This window comes from Danio rerio, chromosome 6, assembly GCF_052040795.2.
Source record: "Danio rerio strain M-AB ecotype USA chromosome 6, GRCz13ab, whole genome shotgun sequence".
In the NCBI taxonomy this organism is placed as follows: Eukaryota; Metazoa; Chordata; class Actinopteri; order Cypriniformes; family Danionidae; genus Danio; species Danio rerio.
Genome location: NC_141026.1, coordinates 17,043,846 through 17,061,178, shown reverse-complemented (window position 1 = coordinate 17,061,178; position 17,333 = coordinate 17,043,846). Strand labels below are relative to the sequence as shown.

The window sequence follows — 17,333 nt, the reverse complement described above, 5'->3', positions numbered from 1 at the left end:
ATCAACTTATATTTATTCAGTTTTGTAGTGTTTCTGTCACTCTAAAATTGAAGAAAGATAAACAAATATGAATCCAAATGCAAGTGTCTTTATAATGACCAAAGGTCATAGATCAGAAGGTGCAAAATAGTCCAAAATAAATAACAAGCGACCCAAACACCGAAGCAGGACGTGAGTCAAAATAAGTTTCAGGTAGAATGGCTCAGATATGTCCAACATAACACTGAAGCTGTGGTCACACTAGAGTTTATGTGTATTCTGTAGTGTGGCGCTGCGAAAAGGGGCGGGATTAAACAAGATGATTAGACATTTAAAAAGCAAGCGATTGCTCCATGTTTTAAATTTCTGTCCAGAGATGTCATGTTTTGATCCTCGATTGGTCTCATGCAGTAAAGTGATGCGATTTCGCAGGCCAGAGTTCACCAAGCTTGATTTTTGACGCATGACCCTGCGTTTCTGGTCTGATGCATTCGCGTGCGTATGAATGGAAGTCTATGGGAGCAAAAGCCCAGTGTGACCGCAGCTTAATGCACAGAGACACTATTAACAAACAATAACGAAATGACAACAAAGCAAAGAATTGGTGCAGCTGAAATTAAGCACAGCTGAAGCGGCTGATTAGAAGAGCTGACGGCCATTAGGTAATGACCCCACGTGATCACAACACAGACACCACAGATAGAGCACACGCACTTACAAAGGTGACGTTTTTTTTTTTTTTACTATCTATTTACTACACTTACTATATCTAAAACTGTTTGAGCTAACTTCATTTTTTATCTTTGTTTTACTGTAAATCTATTTTTAAATAAGACAAATAAGCATAAACTTTATGAAATAAAAAAGTATTTTTACATGAAGTGAGAATTTAAGAATTTGGTTTATAATGACCACCACGACACAACAGAATACTTTATACATGTTCAGTAAAGTAGGGCTGAACTCATATCAGTCTTTCTCTGTTTGTGCAGATACCGGTTTGGGAGATTCTGTGTGCTCCAGTCCCAGCATATCCAGTACCACCAGTCCAAAGATGGACCCTCCCCCATCACCTCACGCCAACCGTAAAAAACACAGAAGAAAGAAGAGCACCAGTAACTTTAAGGTGGACGGATTCTCTGGAACTGCTGAAGGTACGTACTGCATCTGTCCCACTCTGGCCTCGCTCCTCTGTCAGCTTCTCTTTCTCCCCTTCCTGGTCAGATCTTTACTGATAATGTCTCATTCTGTACATTAAACCCTTTTGTCTAGAACAACTCTAATACTTTGGTTTAAAATTAAGTTACAATTTCTCCAGTAACGTTGGATGAGCTTTTGAATTGTTTGCTGTTTGACCAAAATTTTTGAGCAATTTCATGTCAACAGCTCCATTAGAAATATCTTTAGCAGGAAAAAAACTGATCATTGCGTATTTTACACACTGTATGTATATATAAACAAATTTATCATCAATCTATTCCATTGGAAAGGTGCTAAATACAATCGTTTTCACAAACGACAAATCAATATTGGTTATAATCAAAGAAATCTTCTCATACACCAGCCCAAGCTACTGTCACACACAAACACAGGCAGTGAAGTTCTGTCTGCTGTGACGCTGCCGTGGAACAGATGTTTCTGAGCAGCAGATGTGTAATATGTTTCCTGATGTCAGTATGGATCAAGCAGCTGACAGGCCTGCGTGCAGCAAGAGAAATATGCTGAGTGATTATCACATACTCTCATAGACAAGCTGGTTAAACGCTGTCTGTCACTCACACACACAGACTCCACTTATCACTGCGTAAACCTTTTTGACACGATGGATGGATTTGTATTTGTTGAAGCAATCAGTTTGAGAGAATTGATTTTAATTGGTCTTTAATTTGTAGTTGAGTCAGATTTATTTGATAGCTACATTCTACTTAGGATCATGTTTGTTGAGATTTAATAAGGTGTCTAGGAAGAGAAAACGTAACATTTAGTAAAATTATATTATTACTCAAAAAAATGGATAGAAATAGTTAGCTAGCTAGTTAGTTAGTTAGTTAGTTAGTTAGTTAGTTAGTTAGTTAGTTAGTTAGTTTATATAGCACATTTTTTTACAACACATTGTTGCCCAAAGTGCTGAACACAATCAATACTAAAAAATTAAATCTACATCACATACATAACAATTAAAACACAAGGCAAACGCCTCAACATTAAAAAGGCTCAAATACTAAGGAACAAAGATGGAGTTTCAAACGCTTTTTAAAAACAGATTTAGAGTTAGAGCGTGTCTGATGTGGGGTGGAATCCCGTTCCAGAGTTTTGTGGCGATAACAGCAAAAGCCCGATCCCCACTTTGCTTACAACGGGACCTTAGTACAGAAAGAATAAATTTATCAGAAGACTTCAGTGACCTACCAGGATTATATACATGTAGGTGGTCTGATAAGTAAGGGGGTACAAGATCATTTAAGGATTTAAAAACAAAGATTAATAGTTTCAAATCAATCTGTGACCTAACAGGCAGCCAGCCCAGAGAGGAAAGAACTGGGGATATTTGCTCGTACTTGCGAGTCGCTATCAGAAGTCTTGTACTAATTGCAATCTATTCAGGGCATTTTGACTAATACCCACATAAAGAGAATTGCAATAGTCAAGTCTTCCCAAAATAAAAGCATGGATCACCTTCTCAAGGTCATCAAAAGAGAGAAACGACTTTACTTTTGCCACAAGTCTTGAATGGAAAAAACTGTATTTAACAACTGCATTTACTTGTTTGTTAAATTTCAGATCACTATCGAAATGAAATCCCAGGTTTCTAGCAACAGGCTTTTGATAAGTTGATAGCTTACCAAAACCTACCAAATGCAGAGGGTTAGGATCGCCAGACCAGCTCAGTTTTTTCTTCACAAGGATAAACAAGGACAAACAGTCTTAACATTTAATTTGTTTAAACCTTTATAAGAAAAAATGATAAAGCCAATAAAAGAGCATGTATGAGCTTTATACAGTGTATTTGAAAATAAATAGAAGCAATTATAGAAATATAATCAAACCAAAGGTTACAGGGAGGGGAAAGGAAACTAGAGTGGCACCAAAGCAAAGAACTAAACAAAACCAACAGCCACATAAACTAGAACACAAGGTCTCCTCTAAACTTAATAAAGGAAAATACAAATGTGAAACATAAACAGCATGGTCGACACCAATAAAGTACACTCCCTAAAATAATAAACAAAAATACAAAAACCGGCGCTCACCCACTTACCTAATGTGTCTGAACACTTAAATAACTACGGGCAAAATCCTCCCCCCAAAAAATGATTAACTTTTAAACCATATTGAGACTACAGATATTGTAGTAGTTCAGAGACAATAAGGAACAAATCATAATATAACTATAATTATAATATAAAACAGGAGTGAGCGTGCACAGCACAAACCCACACACATACACAGCACTGAACAAACAAGGCGTTTAAATTTAAAGTTCACAGAACAAAGCCTAATTAGTCCATGAGAAAATGCCCTAATGAGGAGTGAAGGGCTCAGGATCCAATCAGCAGATACCTGTGAAAGCAAAGAAAAGGGGAACTAAAGGTGATAGGGCGAGACAAAGAGCAAATGGCAGACTAGGAGAGAGATAGCGACAGAGTGGGAGAAAGCGACAAAAATCCAAACTCACACAGACCGTAACAATATTTTATTTCAAAACACATCTAGAGTGCTGTTAGTTTAGTGTAGTTTATAAGTATATTAGACGTTACACGACAATATATTAACCTATTAGCAAAATGCTAATTTGAGGTATTTTTTGTGTGTGCGTGCGTGTCTGTGTGTAAATTGAATAAAATATGCTATACATATATAAATAGCCTGTTACAAGTAACCTATTACAATCAAATATACTAGTCATATACAGTTGAAGTCAGAATTATTAGCCCCCCTCAGATTTATTTCTTTTTTTTTCTTTTTTAAATATTTCCCAAATGATGTTTAACAGAAAGGAAATTTTTCACAGTATGTCTGATAATATTTTTTCTTCTGGAGAAAGTCTTTTTAAGGACACAATTATTAGCCCCTTTAAGATTTTAAATTTTTTTTTTTTTTCCGATAGTCAACAGAACAAACTATCGTTATACAATAAGTTGCCTAATTATCCTAACCAAGTTAACCTAATTAACCCAGTTAAGCCTTTAGATGTCATTTTATCGTGTTAAATTTATGTCGCTGTATAGAAGTGTCTTGAAAAATATCTAGTCAAATATTATTTATTATTATATTATATTATATTATTATTTTATCAAACATAAAGTTATTAAGATATAAGTTATTAGAAATGAGTTATTAAAACTATGATGTTTAGAAATGTTTTGAAAAAAATCTTCTCTCCTTTAAACAAAAACTGGGGAGAAAAATAAACGGGGACTAATAATTCTCATTTCAACTGTAAATAAAAAAAACACTCATTTTTAAACTTTCAACTCAATCGCTTTATACTGTTGATCAAAATGATATAGTGAACATAAAATATGTTTTTTTTCACTTAATCCTATGAAAATTGCTTAATAATTTACAGTTCTGGCATAAACTGATTATTTACAAACAAATTAAGTATCCAGTGGTGAACGTTTTGGCCTTGTTTATCCAAGTATTAAGATGCATAGTGGTCTGATTGGATTCCAGTAGACCAGGAAAACACATTCCTGTTCACACTCCTCCACATTTCTTAGTGGAACACTCTATGGGCAGGTGTTTGGGCTTTTAATGACCTTTCAATGTAATATTTTGAAATAAGCTTGTTCATTACAGATATGAACACAAAATGAGACATTGGAAAGTGTTATGGAGAGCAGCAGCTTTCATTTCTGCTCATATACTGTAGTTTTGTGTTAGAATCAAGACTGGAGAGAAAATGTAGTTCTTTTTTACGTTTTTAGCCATCAAACCTGTCTCTTTAGCACTCTTTAACAACACATCCTAATTTATAAGATGTACGTCAGGAGATATCCATATCCGAAGTCCAGTAAATTGAGTACAAAACATGTGTGTGCCCTAATTTAGTGTTTGGGATTGAAATGGGTCTCAGTTCACAGCAAGTAGTTCATAACCTCAGACAGGGTGAGAGTAGAGTTCTGTAAGGTCATGTGTGTTTGCGTGTGTGAGAGATGTGGGAATGATGGATTAGTGCGTGTCAGCTCGGAGAGCGTGTGATTAATTAGACTGGGCTGTTGTGGGTGGCCACAGCCTCCTGAGAGCCCGGGATCAGTGCTTGTTTAAAATGTTTCCAATCACCCTTATTGATCCTCTCCCAAAGGGGGCCGATGTATTGTCAGCGAGGGAAGAGCATGAGTGTGTATTCGCCCATGTGTTATGTGCTGTGAGTTGCACAATTATGTTGGTTAAGCATATATCTAAACTATATAATGAAATGATTCGGTTGGATCCCAGATAAAGGGTTGTTTGTGACCCAAAAATTGGTTGCATGTCTGTTTTGATCATGGCAGAACAGGAATCACTGGGTAATTCTGATTAATACAATGCCACTAATATTATAACTGCGTATAGCAAACTACTGTAAATAGCCAATAGACAGTGTGCTGGTGAATGTCACTTTATGGGAACATTCGATTCATATTTTAGTCATTCCAATTTGATAGATGCTATTAAACAGTGCTGGGGGAAAAATGAATCCCATGCAAAATAAAAGTTTGTTTTGACATTATTTAAGTCTGTGTACTGTGTAGATTTATTATGTATATATATAAATACACACATGCATATATTAAATTATAAATAAAATGTTAAATAAAGATAAAAAGGATAAAATGGTTATTTATATTTAAACATAAAATGTATTATATTTGATACAAATTCTATATAAATGTAATTATATACAGGTAAAGTCAGATTTATTAGCCCCCCTTTGATTTTTTTTTTCTTTTGTAAATATTTCTTAAATGGTGTTTAACAGAGCAAAGACATTTTCACAGTATGTCTGATAATTTTTTTCTTCTGGAGAAAGTCTTATTTGTTTTATTTCGACCAGAATAAAAGCAGTTTTAAATTTTTTATAAACCATTTAAGGTCAAAATTGTAAGCCGTTTTAAGCTATATTTTTTTTCGACAGTCTTCAGAACAAACCATCATTATACAATAACTTGCCTAATTATCCTAACCTGCCTAGTTAACCTAATTTACTTAGTTAAGCCTTTAAATGTCACTTTAAGCTGTATAGAAGTGTCTTGAAAAATATCTAGTCAAATATTATGTACTGTCATCATGGCAAAGATATAATAAATCAGTTATTAGAAATTAGTTATTAAAACTATTATGTTTAGAAATGTGTTGAAAAAATATATACACACACACATACACATATTGTGTCAAAACAAACGTTTATATTGGATGGGATTAATCACGATTAATATTTGACCAGTATTAGTTTTAAACTATGGAAAACTGTATTATTGTAAATTATTTTATTACTGTAAATTATATTTTACCATAAAATTATTATTTTGACTGCAATATGTTAAGCTCAGCAAAATAAATGTTTTCTTGAGCACACATATTACAATGATTTCTGATGGATTGTTTGACAGTGAAGGCTGCTTTAAAATCAGATTTGCAGAGAAATAAACAACTTTTTAAAAATGTTATATCGTTGTTTTAAATATAACCTTTGTGCGCATACAATACCTCTGGCAATAATACAGTAGTGTATAGTCATTCCAAAATATTTGGGCAATTTTGCGCATTGATTTGACGTATTTCATACACTGCATACATGAGAACACTCCACACAAATCTCTCTTTTAAATGAATATTTTCTATTGGATGCTTTACAATATTATATTTGTGCATATACATTAGTTAATTCAGTACTAAAGCCAAATCTGGAGCTTATCTAACAAAATAACTTACAATAATGATTCAAAAATTAGTAGCCCAAATTTATATGTAAGGGACAAATATTAAATAACATTTTAAGAACAGCAAAAATCAAGAGAAACAAAAAATCAAAAAAATTGAATGTTTTGATTAAAAAATTTTTTTGATTAGTTTTTTTTTTTTTTTGATTAAAATCTAAAATTTTGCTAAAATGTTGTAGGTTGTAATTTTTTTTTCAATATTTTGCATGAATTTAAATGTATTGTCTTTCCATTTCTAAAGATGTTATATGACTAATGTATTATTTTAATAAATATATCTGTTTTAATAAATCTGTTTTGTTCAAATATATTACCCAAATTTACTGATAAATGGATAAAAATATTCCTTTTCAGCACTGTATATGTGCTATTTTGTACTGCTATTTGATATCCGTTATACATCCGGGAACTGGAGCAACACCAGTTGAGAACCACTGATCTGATGCACCACCATGACATTAGAGTTTTCAGACACCATCTGTTCAACTTCATTCTCTCTGTGGTGCCACCATGTGGACATAGAAGAGTGGAATCATGGGAGATGAGGCCCCTGGTAGCCCTTAGATTGTAGTAAGCAAATTGAGAACATTGTCCCAATATTTTATTTCATCTTTGACATGAAATCTCTAAATCTGATTATATTTTCTAGTGCGTCCTATCTTTAAAACTGTCATGGGAGTGATTAAAAATGTTACTTAAGTGATGCCTATTATTATTTTATCTACTTAGGCTAAGTTATTCAAAACATTATATTTTTGCATTTGCAACATTCAGGACTTCTGGAATTGAAACAAAGAAATTTTCTTCTGGTTTCTAGTCTGTAGGGCTCTTCTCTGAGAAATGGGTTTACATTAATGTACCTCACTCACACTCTCTTTATTTCTGTCCATCACTATCTTTCTTTGACTCTTTCCCTATCCGCCCTCCCCTTTTTCCTCTTTCCTAAGCCTGGAGAGCCACTTTGTCTTGCCCTGCTTGCCGTTTTTTGAAAAGGTTGAGCGTTGTCAGGCGCTGCCTGGGCCTCTTCCCCAGCCCCCATTCGTCAGGCAGGCACTTAAGTGAAATATTATAAATAATCTACAGTATTGAAATCTTTTATCAGCTGTGTCACTTTCATTATTCAATAAGCGATTAGTAACAGTCTCCCAATTTAGCCATTAAGCACTTGTGCGTGGGGCCGGGGAGTGCTGTCACGCCGCGGGCCTGCTGAGGGATAAGGCTGTCACATCCTCTGTTATTCATGAGCTCCACCAGCCAGGTACTGCATTTGTGGTGTTTTATATAACACACACACACTTTCACGGTCAGGTACAACGCTCATGGTGTTTTATGGAACGTGTGCACACACTTGAAAAATGTAAAGTGGCAAACATCTTATGCATTGACACCATACTCAATTGGTACTAATGGGCTGAAATTGTGCCAAGAAAATATCCCCCACACCATTACACCACCAACACCAGCCTGAACCGTTGATACAAGGCAGGATTTATCCATGCTTTTATGTTATTGACAGCAAATTCTGACCCTACCATCCGAATGTCACAGCAGAAATCAAGACTCATAAGATTAGGCAACGTTTTTCCAATCTTCTATTGTATAATTTTGGTGAGCCTGTGCGAACCGTAGCCTCAGTTTCCTGTTCTGAGCTGACAGGAGTGGCACCCGGTGTTGTCTTCTGCTGCTATAGCCCATCTGCCTCAAGTTTGGACATGTTGTGCATTCAGAGATGCTCTTCTGCACGCCTCGGTTGTAACGAGTGGTTATTTGACTTACTGTTGCCTTTCTTTTAGCTGGAACCAGCCTGGCCATTCTCCTCTGACCTCTGGCATCAACAAGGCATTTGCACCCACAGAACTGCCACTGATTGAATGTTTTCTTTCTCTGCAAACCCTAGAGATGGTTGTGCATAAAACCCCAGTAGATCAGCAGTTTCTGAAATACTCAGACCAGACCATCTGGCACCAACAACCATGCCACGTTCAGAGTCACTTAAATCTCTCCCATTCTGATGCTGGGTTTGAACTGCAGCAGATCGTCTTGACCCTGTCTAAGTACCTAAATGCATTGAGTTGCTGTCATGTGATTGGCTTAACAAGCAATTGGATAGGTATATCTAATAAAGTGGCCGGGAATATATATATATATATATATATATATATATATATATATATATATATATATATATATATATATATATATATATATACATATAGCTATTCTAGTTAATGTATATTAAATGCTGATTTACTGCTAGTTACAAAATTATTGACAAAATGTGTACAAAAATCTTACATGGCTACAAATTTATATTATTATTTTTAATACTAATTTATTATATTTTATTTGTCTTCTATTTGTAAAAAAAATAAATATTTATGTAGGTGTGTAATAATTTAATTCTAAAAAAATATTTAAATCTTAAATGTTTTAATACAGGTCTTTAAATAAGTGTGCCTGTTTACTGAATAAATACAATGTTTTAACTACTGCAGTAGTGGGACTGCACTAAAAAACATTTTTATGTTTTATAATTGGAACAAATTTGTAACTATTGTTAAATCCCTAAATGCATATTTGAGTCTGTGTAGTTTATTGATCCATATTCCATCTTATCAGAAAATTAAAACATCAAATACTCGTTTGACTCCTCACTGCTGATTACAGTGTAAAATAATCATAAAAGAAAGTCCCACATCTCATGTAATCATCTTTTTTTAACCATGAAAATACATCAGTAAAAGAGCTTGTAAACAGAATGTCATGTAGCTTTACAATTACCTTAGGTAAATTGAATGTCCATTAATGGTTAGTTTGCATAGAGATATGAATTTTATAAAAGAGCCCTTCTCTAAATATTTGGGTTGTATTAACCTACATCTTCATTATATTTTTTTAATATATTTTTATCATATTTCATTTGTTATTTACAATAAGGCTATTATCTAACACTTTAAAATCCCAATAATGTCCAATTATTTAGGTCTCCTATAGGGTTGGGCGATGTCGACCAATTTGGCATCATGCAATGTCCAATGTGAAACATTGTGATGGATGATGGCATCATTGTTGGTGATTAATTATTTATGAATAATTAATTAATTCATAATAAATTAATTATTTGTAGCCTACTGTTTCAACTATCTGACCCACATATACTTTGTTTTACCCATAACCAAATCATAAATAAATAAAGATAAGTTACACACAAATTACCACCTGTTAATCACTTTTTCCGCTGGACTAAGAATAGTCAGAGTGATCCGTGGCATGATAACGGCGTCCACAAACTTGGTTGATAAAAAAAATGTGCACAACCAACATTATCTGAGCTGTTCGCTAAAATTACTAAGCACAAGCGTGAAAGCGAAAGAAGCAGTGTACTGAAACTGTGACATGTCATCTGATAGATTCAAAAGACCGAAGAGTTGTTAGATAGAGACAAGATGAATTAAATATCACTTTTAATAACTGTAGTGAGACGCGATCCAGCAATACATTCTTGATAAACTGTTCGACGTGCACTGCTCTCTGGGGTTTTGTGCTCAAAGCACCTGCTGACTGCCTGGAGCCCAGATCTGCGCATTTGCTAGATCGCTTGACAGTGTGTGTGATCACGTGATGTGCGCTTTCAGCAGTAGTGTGGAAGGAAGGAAATGCTAGGTGAAACACCAGCTGGACGTAAATCGTTTTTGTTCTAAAATGCCATTTTAAAACTAAGACGTATTAGTGTAAACGGGGTCTATGTGAGTATTTTTTTGCGAGCAGGTTGCTGCTGCGATAGGGACGGGCGGAGGATCACATGTATGTGGGGCGGATGATTACAGTATTAGATGGGATATATTGTGTTTTATCCTTTATAAAAATTTCAATTACATTTGAATTTATTTAAAGACCACACAGTTTGTTCAGTTAACCACTATTTAATAAAAATAAAAAACTTCTCAAATGCAGGTTGTAACTTTTTAGAGCAATTGTTAAAAAAAAATGTGCCCCTGAGCACACACATCCCTTAATCTGCTAGTAGATTCTCAGCTGATGTTATGGCTGTGCGGGGCTTTATCTCTAATTTCAGCTCACCTGCTCTTCTCTTCTCACACACAATCGTCTTTCATCCCCCTGTACACCCACATAAAGATCAATCGATCCCAGCATGCCGTGCATTTTTACACTCTTTACATCCCCCCCACAGTGGGCCGCTGAAAGCCCACCACTCAAATGGCAAACTTATTGCACGGACGATCACAGTTTATCAATTACCGCTGAGCTGTAGGGCCCTAAGTGGCCCTTGTTAAGTAATTACTGCGTTTGATGCGAGCAGGAGAATGCGAGAGGCTTTGAAACCGGATCAGGCGGACGGTGTGTGTTCTGTACTGCACGCGGACAGCGGGGTGGCTCATGAATGCCTTGATGGGCACATAAAGAGACCCAGACCTCTGGAAGGCGATACGTTTTAAGAAACACCCAGAAAGAAAAAGACATTCCAAAGGGACGGAGGGGCCTCACAGGTGTCCTCAGCTGGAATTGGTCTGGCACGTGGCCGCGACGTTTAATTAAAGCATTTTTGCAGGTGAATGGCTCTGCGATATTACTTGCAGGAATAAAGTGAAGATGGTTTTATGGCTTGCTAATGGGATGGAAAAAAGACCACTGACTGTGTTAAACTAAAGGTTGTTCTCTGTGATCAACAAATGTGTATTCTGAAGTGTTTCATTTCAAAATGGTTAGTCCTCCTGTGATTTATTTATTTTTCTTTTTTCATAGCTGTATTGAAATGAAAAATATCCAGTCAAATATTATTTACTGTCATCATGACAAAGATAAAATAAATCAGTTTTTAGAGATGAGTTATTAAAACTATTGTGTTTAGAAATGTGTTGAAAAAATCTTCTCTCCATTAGAAACAGAAATTGGGGAAAAAAAATAAACAGGGTGGCTAAAAATTCAGGGGGCTAATTATTCTGATTTTAGCTGTATATAAATATATATTATTTTTTAAAATATATTATAATATATTTTATATCTTTTTTATATATTTTATATATATATTTATATATATATAATTTATATATATATTTTATATATATAATTTTTTATTTGGGTTATCTACAGCAGTGGTCCCCAACCCCTGGGCCATGGACCGGATCGATTTGAATCAGGCCGCACAAGAAATCCTTAATTATTTTCGTTTTATTTATCATTTGACTGATTTTTTTATTTTTAACAATGACCCATAGGTTACATCTCGGTCACTTAAGTGCTCAAATGTAACCCACAAGCTAGCAAAATGAGTAACAAGCAGATTTCTTTATAAAGTTCATTTGTGAAAGGCCCAGTCAAAGATTACTTACTGCAGAACGCAAATGACGGCGACCTTTTAGGGGCATTCAAATATCATGTGTTTTCTTGGCAAAGTTGGTTATTTGAATGGAGCTGCACGATCATGCTAGTGCCTTTCAGGGTGCTTCAGAAGAAGCGTTGACCGGTCCGCGGTAATAAAAAGTTTGGGGACCACTGGTCTACAGAACAAGCCATCATATATCAAATATTGCCTCTGCTTTGCATCTGTGGTTCTTTTTCTTTGTGTCGTGCATTTAAAATCTGACGCACGACAATGATTATCCCATTCATATATACTGTGAACAGAACAATTTTTTGAACATTTCCAGTCAGTGATTACGTTTTTTTATCACGTTTATTTATTACGTCCACCCCTATCCACCCACCCACCCACACACACACAAAAAAATGCTTGAAGTTAATAACCTTATCATAATTGTAGGATAAAAAATTGCTTAGCAAAAAACAAGATCAAAAGATCAAATTTCACAAACTCTATAATTGCATACAAGACTTATAATAATAATAATAATAATAATAATAATATAATAAATTACACCATTTTATACAACTACAGTGAAAGTAAATTACTGTAAAAGTAAACTTATAATGTTAAAAAGTGAACTTTTTTCAAGATGATTTTTTAATCAACATGCAATTAGAGGTTTATTCATTTTTATTTTGTGTTATATCAATTGGTGTAAATTAACCGCATTAGGCTAGTGGGTTGCATTTTATTGCTTTTATTTGTGTGGGGTCGCTGCATCTGATAGATTAGTCGAGTGCACTGAGCTGAGCAAGTTTTGTCAGTGTTGATATTTACAGTAATCTTTGCAACTGGGTCACATAAAATATTGACAAGCAGCAATGTTAAGTTTAAGCGAGCCCTGAATTTTGACTTTTTTTTTGGCAGGTATGTTTGTGCATCCATATTGTTTTCTGTCATTTCAAAGAGAGCAACAATTGTCTATATGCACATGGCGCGTGATTACATCTGGTAATTTCTGAGTCACTTGTTAGGGTGAAAAGCACTGATCTGTAATAGTTCATTCTATATAGATCAGTGGTGAAAAACGATTTTCATTCAAACAAATCGATGTGAAACCCTCACTTAAGTTCATCGATCAAATCTGGTTTGGTGGTATTGGAAATAATTTTCACTAAAGTTAAGAAGACAAGCAACTTAAAAGATCTTACCGTATTTGCGTTTAATGTTGGATTTTGTACGTTGAAAAAATTTAACAAGCGTCAGTATTACCAATTTTTTTAACTCCATCTGTTAACGAATAATTTTTTTTCCATGTGAACAGCTCTCCGATATTACTTGCAGGAATAAAGTGTAGATGGTCTCATGGCTTTCGGTGTTGGAAAAATTGACCATTGATGGTCTTAAACGGAAGGTTCATCAAAAGTCATTTTTAAGTGTCTTGTAAGACTGCAAATGAGGGAGAGAGAGACATTAACAGCATACATTCGTGGAACTGATGTTGTTAGAAAGCGAAGAATGGTTTGTGTGGGGGATTAAGCGTGGCATGTGGACAATAAGATAAGAGTAAATCTATGCCATACAGATTTAACAGAGTCTATTGTGTGGAAAATAGCTTGCTTCCATGCACAGGCTTTTGTAGTTTTTGTCTCTTTGTTGCTGTGCGCTTGGAAAGCACTGGATGGGATTGTTTTTCCAGGATTACTGTTGTGTAACAAATGTTCTCTTTGGCCTAAGGGGAAAAGAGTGAGACTGCACTGAGCCGAAGTGACTTCAGGTCAGTTGTCAGCACAGCTGGGAAATGAGCAGTTATTTAAAGAGAAGAAACTAGACCTGTGTCAATTCGCACAGTGGGAAGGAAATCATCTGCACTGTATTTTGCCAGGATTGGTACAGTGTAATTAGTTGTATTAATGTAAACTTTGTTATATTTTGGTATAGTAGACACTTTTAGCAGATTTTGAACATACTTTTCTGTTATAATACAATACGAAGGTGACATTTAACTTAATTAAACACTTTTTATCATGTTTTACTTTTATTTTTTTGTTTTTGAAATGGTTTTAGTATATTTCGTTGTTTTTCCCTCTCCCATGTTTTAACTATTAATCTTAAAATGTAAATCTGTGATCTTGAAAGTTCTAAAATGTGTTTTTACTCTTCATTTATTTAGTTTTGCTGTTAGTTGTTCTAAGTAGAACATTTTAACTTTATCAATGATGAAGACAGTTAGTCTGCTCTTTATTTTCTTTTGCCCCTATCTTTTATGAAATTCATGTTTTTATTTTTATTTTATTTTAGCCTTTTCATTTAGACTCTTTGCATGCTAATGTGAACATTTTGTCTTTTCCACTCAAGCGGTGCATTATTATGCCTTTTTAACCTAATGCAATGTGTTTTCACCCCTGCTTCTTACCCATTGACTTCATTAAATTTCTGCTTAATTTTCATTTGTTGAATCGCTTTCACATTTAACTGCTGACTTCAGATCATCTTTTGTTTTTTTGACCCTGTCTTTCTTTGTCATTTATATTTTACTGCTGAATTACTTTCTGTTCATTTCACAAATATGTGCTCTACTTTATCCACTCCTGTCAGTTGCTTTGTTTTTTTTTTTTGTTTTTTCATCTTTATTTCTTTCTCTTCGCCTTTTCTTCTGCCTGCCATCGGATGCAGCCAAGCATAGGGCATGGAAACTAAATCGCGTTGGTAGTCTGCGCAACATTTACAACAATTCCTCCAATGCTGAAGGTAACTAGCTCCAGAAAACAGAGCAAGGGGGTGTTAGTGTTACCCCTTTTTTACATTTGCAGTGACACCCTGTGATTATGCTTCATCCTTCAGTTCTCCTTGATGTGCCCCGCGACTTTCCCTGGACAGCACTTATGGGTATTAGGCCATTTGTCAGTTTCTATGTTTCCATCCTCCTATTTTTATGCGCATTTTGGATATGAGCATTAAAATAAAAGTTGATGGAAAGGCTGTGATGTGCATTAATCTTGAAAATGCGGATAAAAACATATGCGCGTAACTGAGTAACTTTTATCAAATAAGAAAAGATGCGCTACATAAACTACTTTTACCGAGCAAATTCCAGTATGTGCATTAAAAAAGTGATTTTGTGATAAGAGATCATGTGATGATAAAAATGTGTGTGAATGGACAAACCAGCGGGCGGAACACATTGTCAAACATCTGAAATGTTGTTTTGGTCATTCTAAAATGCCTTAACCATTTCAGTATTAGTGTTATTATATTACTCAGACCCCCTAGTTTTTCTATTTTTTTTAGATTTTTCAGGTTATTAATTTGCGACTTTTTGTTTATTTTGGGTTGAATTCAGTGATTGTGGAATCATGAAAAACTAGGAGGTCTGTATTATTAATAACCTCCAGAGTCAAGAGCGTCTGAGCTCTGCATCTCACACCTTCAAACACTACCACGTTTATCACGTGTCAGCATTGTCTTCTGAGGTGCAAGTAATTTATTAAACAAAGAAAAGATTGATGCAGCTTCTTAGAAGTCAGTTTATCAGAAACTGATTTTGTTCTCTTTAACTCATTGGATGGAAACACTGCTTTATTCGCACATCTTTTATTCGAAATTCCAGATTTGCGCATAAATTTAATTTGCCTCTTTGGATGGAAACATAGCTAGTGTAACGACTGTAAAATGATGCTTTGCTACCATAATCGTGTTTGTACGTGTTAATTAGTCTAAAATTTAGGATATCATATGATGATGTTGAACTTATTATGGGAGGTCACATGTACGCTTTGGCCCCTCCCCTACCTACACCTCCTTTCCCACAACTCCGCCCCTCCTCTGCCTTATTATTATTATTGTTTTTCCCTGGATGTGAATAACTCCTGTAATATTTGCCAGGTTATTAATGCTAGATGCTTGAAATGGGAGAGGATAATATAGGAATTAATGACCTGTGTCACAAAGCAATACTGTGTGCTTTGACATTTCGTTCGGTTAATTTGTGTTTCCAAGCATTCAGCTCTTCCACTGTACCCCCAAGCGCTGCCGTCTGGGCCGCGTGGAGGTAAACCAACCCCCCTCCACCCTGACCCGCTTCATTTCTGTGCATGCCGAATCCTTGCTGGAGTTGATTGTGTTCCGTTTGTCGGTAAAGGTTGCCTGTGTCAGAGTTCACACATTTCTGTGCTGCTTCAATTTGCCTGAACATCACACCGCATAAATAGCAAAGCAGGAAATTATTGGATACTTTCCGTTTAAATTGCGCCGAACGTAATTATTGCCCTATTAGCAGCTTGTGGAGTATGGAGATCAGTACCAGGCACCAGATGAATGATGGCTGCCCCGTTTTGAAGTTTAAGGGCGAAATAGAGGGGAGGGGTGCCTGCCTGATGCCCTGTCATTGCAGTTTTTGTATTACACAATTGTTTTCTAATTAATTGTGTGCTGAGGGGAGGAGGCGGAGCCAATCTTCATATTTGCCTCCGAATATCGTCTTTCTGCATTGTTGCTTTTCATAATTGTCAAATACCGCCCTCTCCCCAACAGCGCTGCAATTTAATTAGGGTGAGAACATTGCTGCTGACCCCAGAGGGCCCTGTGCCTTTGAAGGGTGGGTCCAATCTAGGCTAGGATGCTCCAGTGATCTCACCACCCCCAAAACCTTGAAAACGTTAACAAAAAAAGAGAATAAATAATAAGCCCAGGATCCCCAGCCACTTTTTGTTGACGCTCTGAGTTGACTTTTGCTGTAAATGAGCAAATTCTCAAATATCTGCTTGTTCTTCTCGGAATAGAAATGATCTCTCATACAGTTTCTGGGGCTGTATGAAGAGGTTTGAGCATCCTGGCTACCAGGCATGACTTTTTGTAAGAGGAATTTTGGGATTTGAAAACAAGTCTCTGTTACGGTGTCGAGGGCAGCCTGTGGCCCTGCGGGACCTTTAATATGACTTGTATGATAGGAGTCCAATTAGGCCTGTGATTGACTGAAGGAGAGGAAATGGTGTGGCTGGACAGATTTCCCGCTGATTAAACTTGTGTAATGGCCTCACAGGGAGATGATTCGAAGAGCTGTCTCTGAACAGTGTGGCATGAAGAGAAATTGAATAGACCAA

General features: G+C 35.6%; 1 protein-coding gene across 12 annotated transcripts in view; it reads left to right on the top strand.

Annotated features, from left to right (window-relative positions):
• agap1 (ArfGAP with GTPase domain, ankyrin repeat and PH domain 1) overlaps positions 1–17,333 on the top strand; it is a 351,020-nt gene that overhangs the window by 289,045 nt on the left and 44,642 nt on the right. For 8 of the 12 annotated variants that reach the window (XR_015493378.1, XR_015493377.1, XR_015493379.1 and 5 more), the window contains one exon: positions 972–1,133. Coding sequence is in view for 8 of the 12 variants with exons in the window: in XM_087256868.1 (XP_087112994.1) it covers positions 972–1,133 (162 nt within the window). In the remaining 4 variants the exon portion in view is untranslated. Of the gene's footprint in view, positions 1–971; positions 1,134–14,907; positions 14,983–17,333 lie in introns of all 12 variants that reach the window. The other 4 variants (XM_087256866.1, XM_087256865.1, XM_087256862.1 and 1 more) reach the window with 1 other exon arrangement.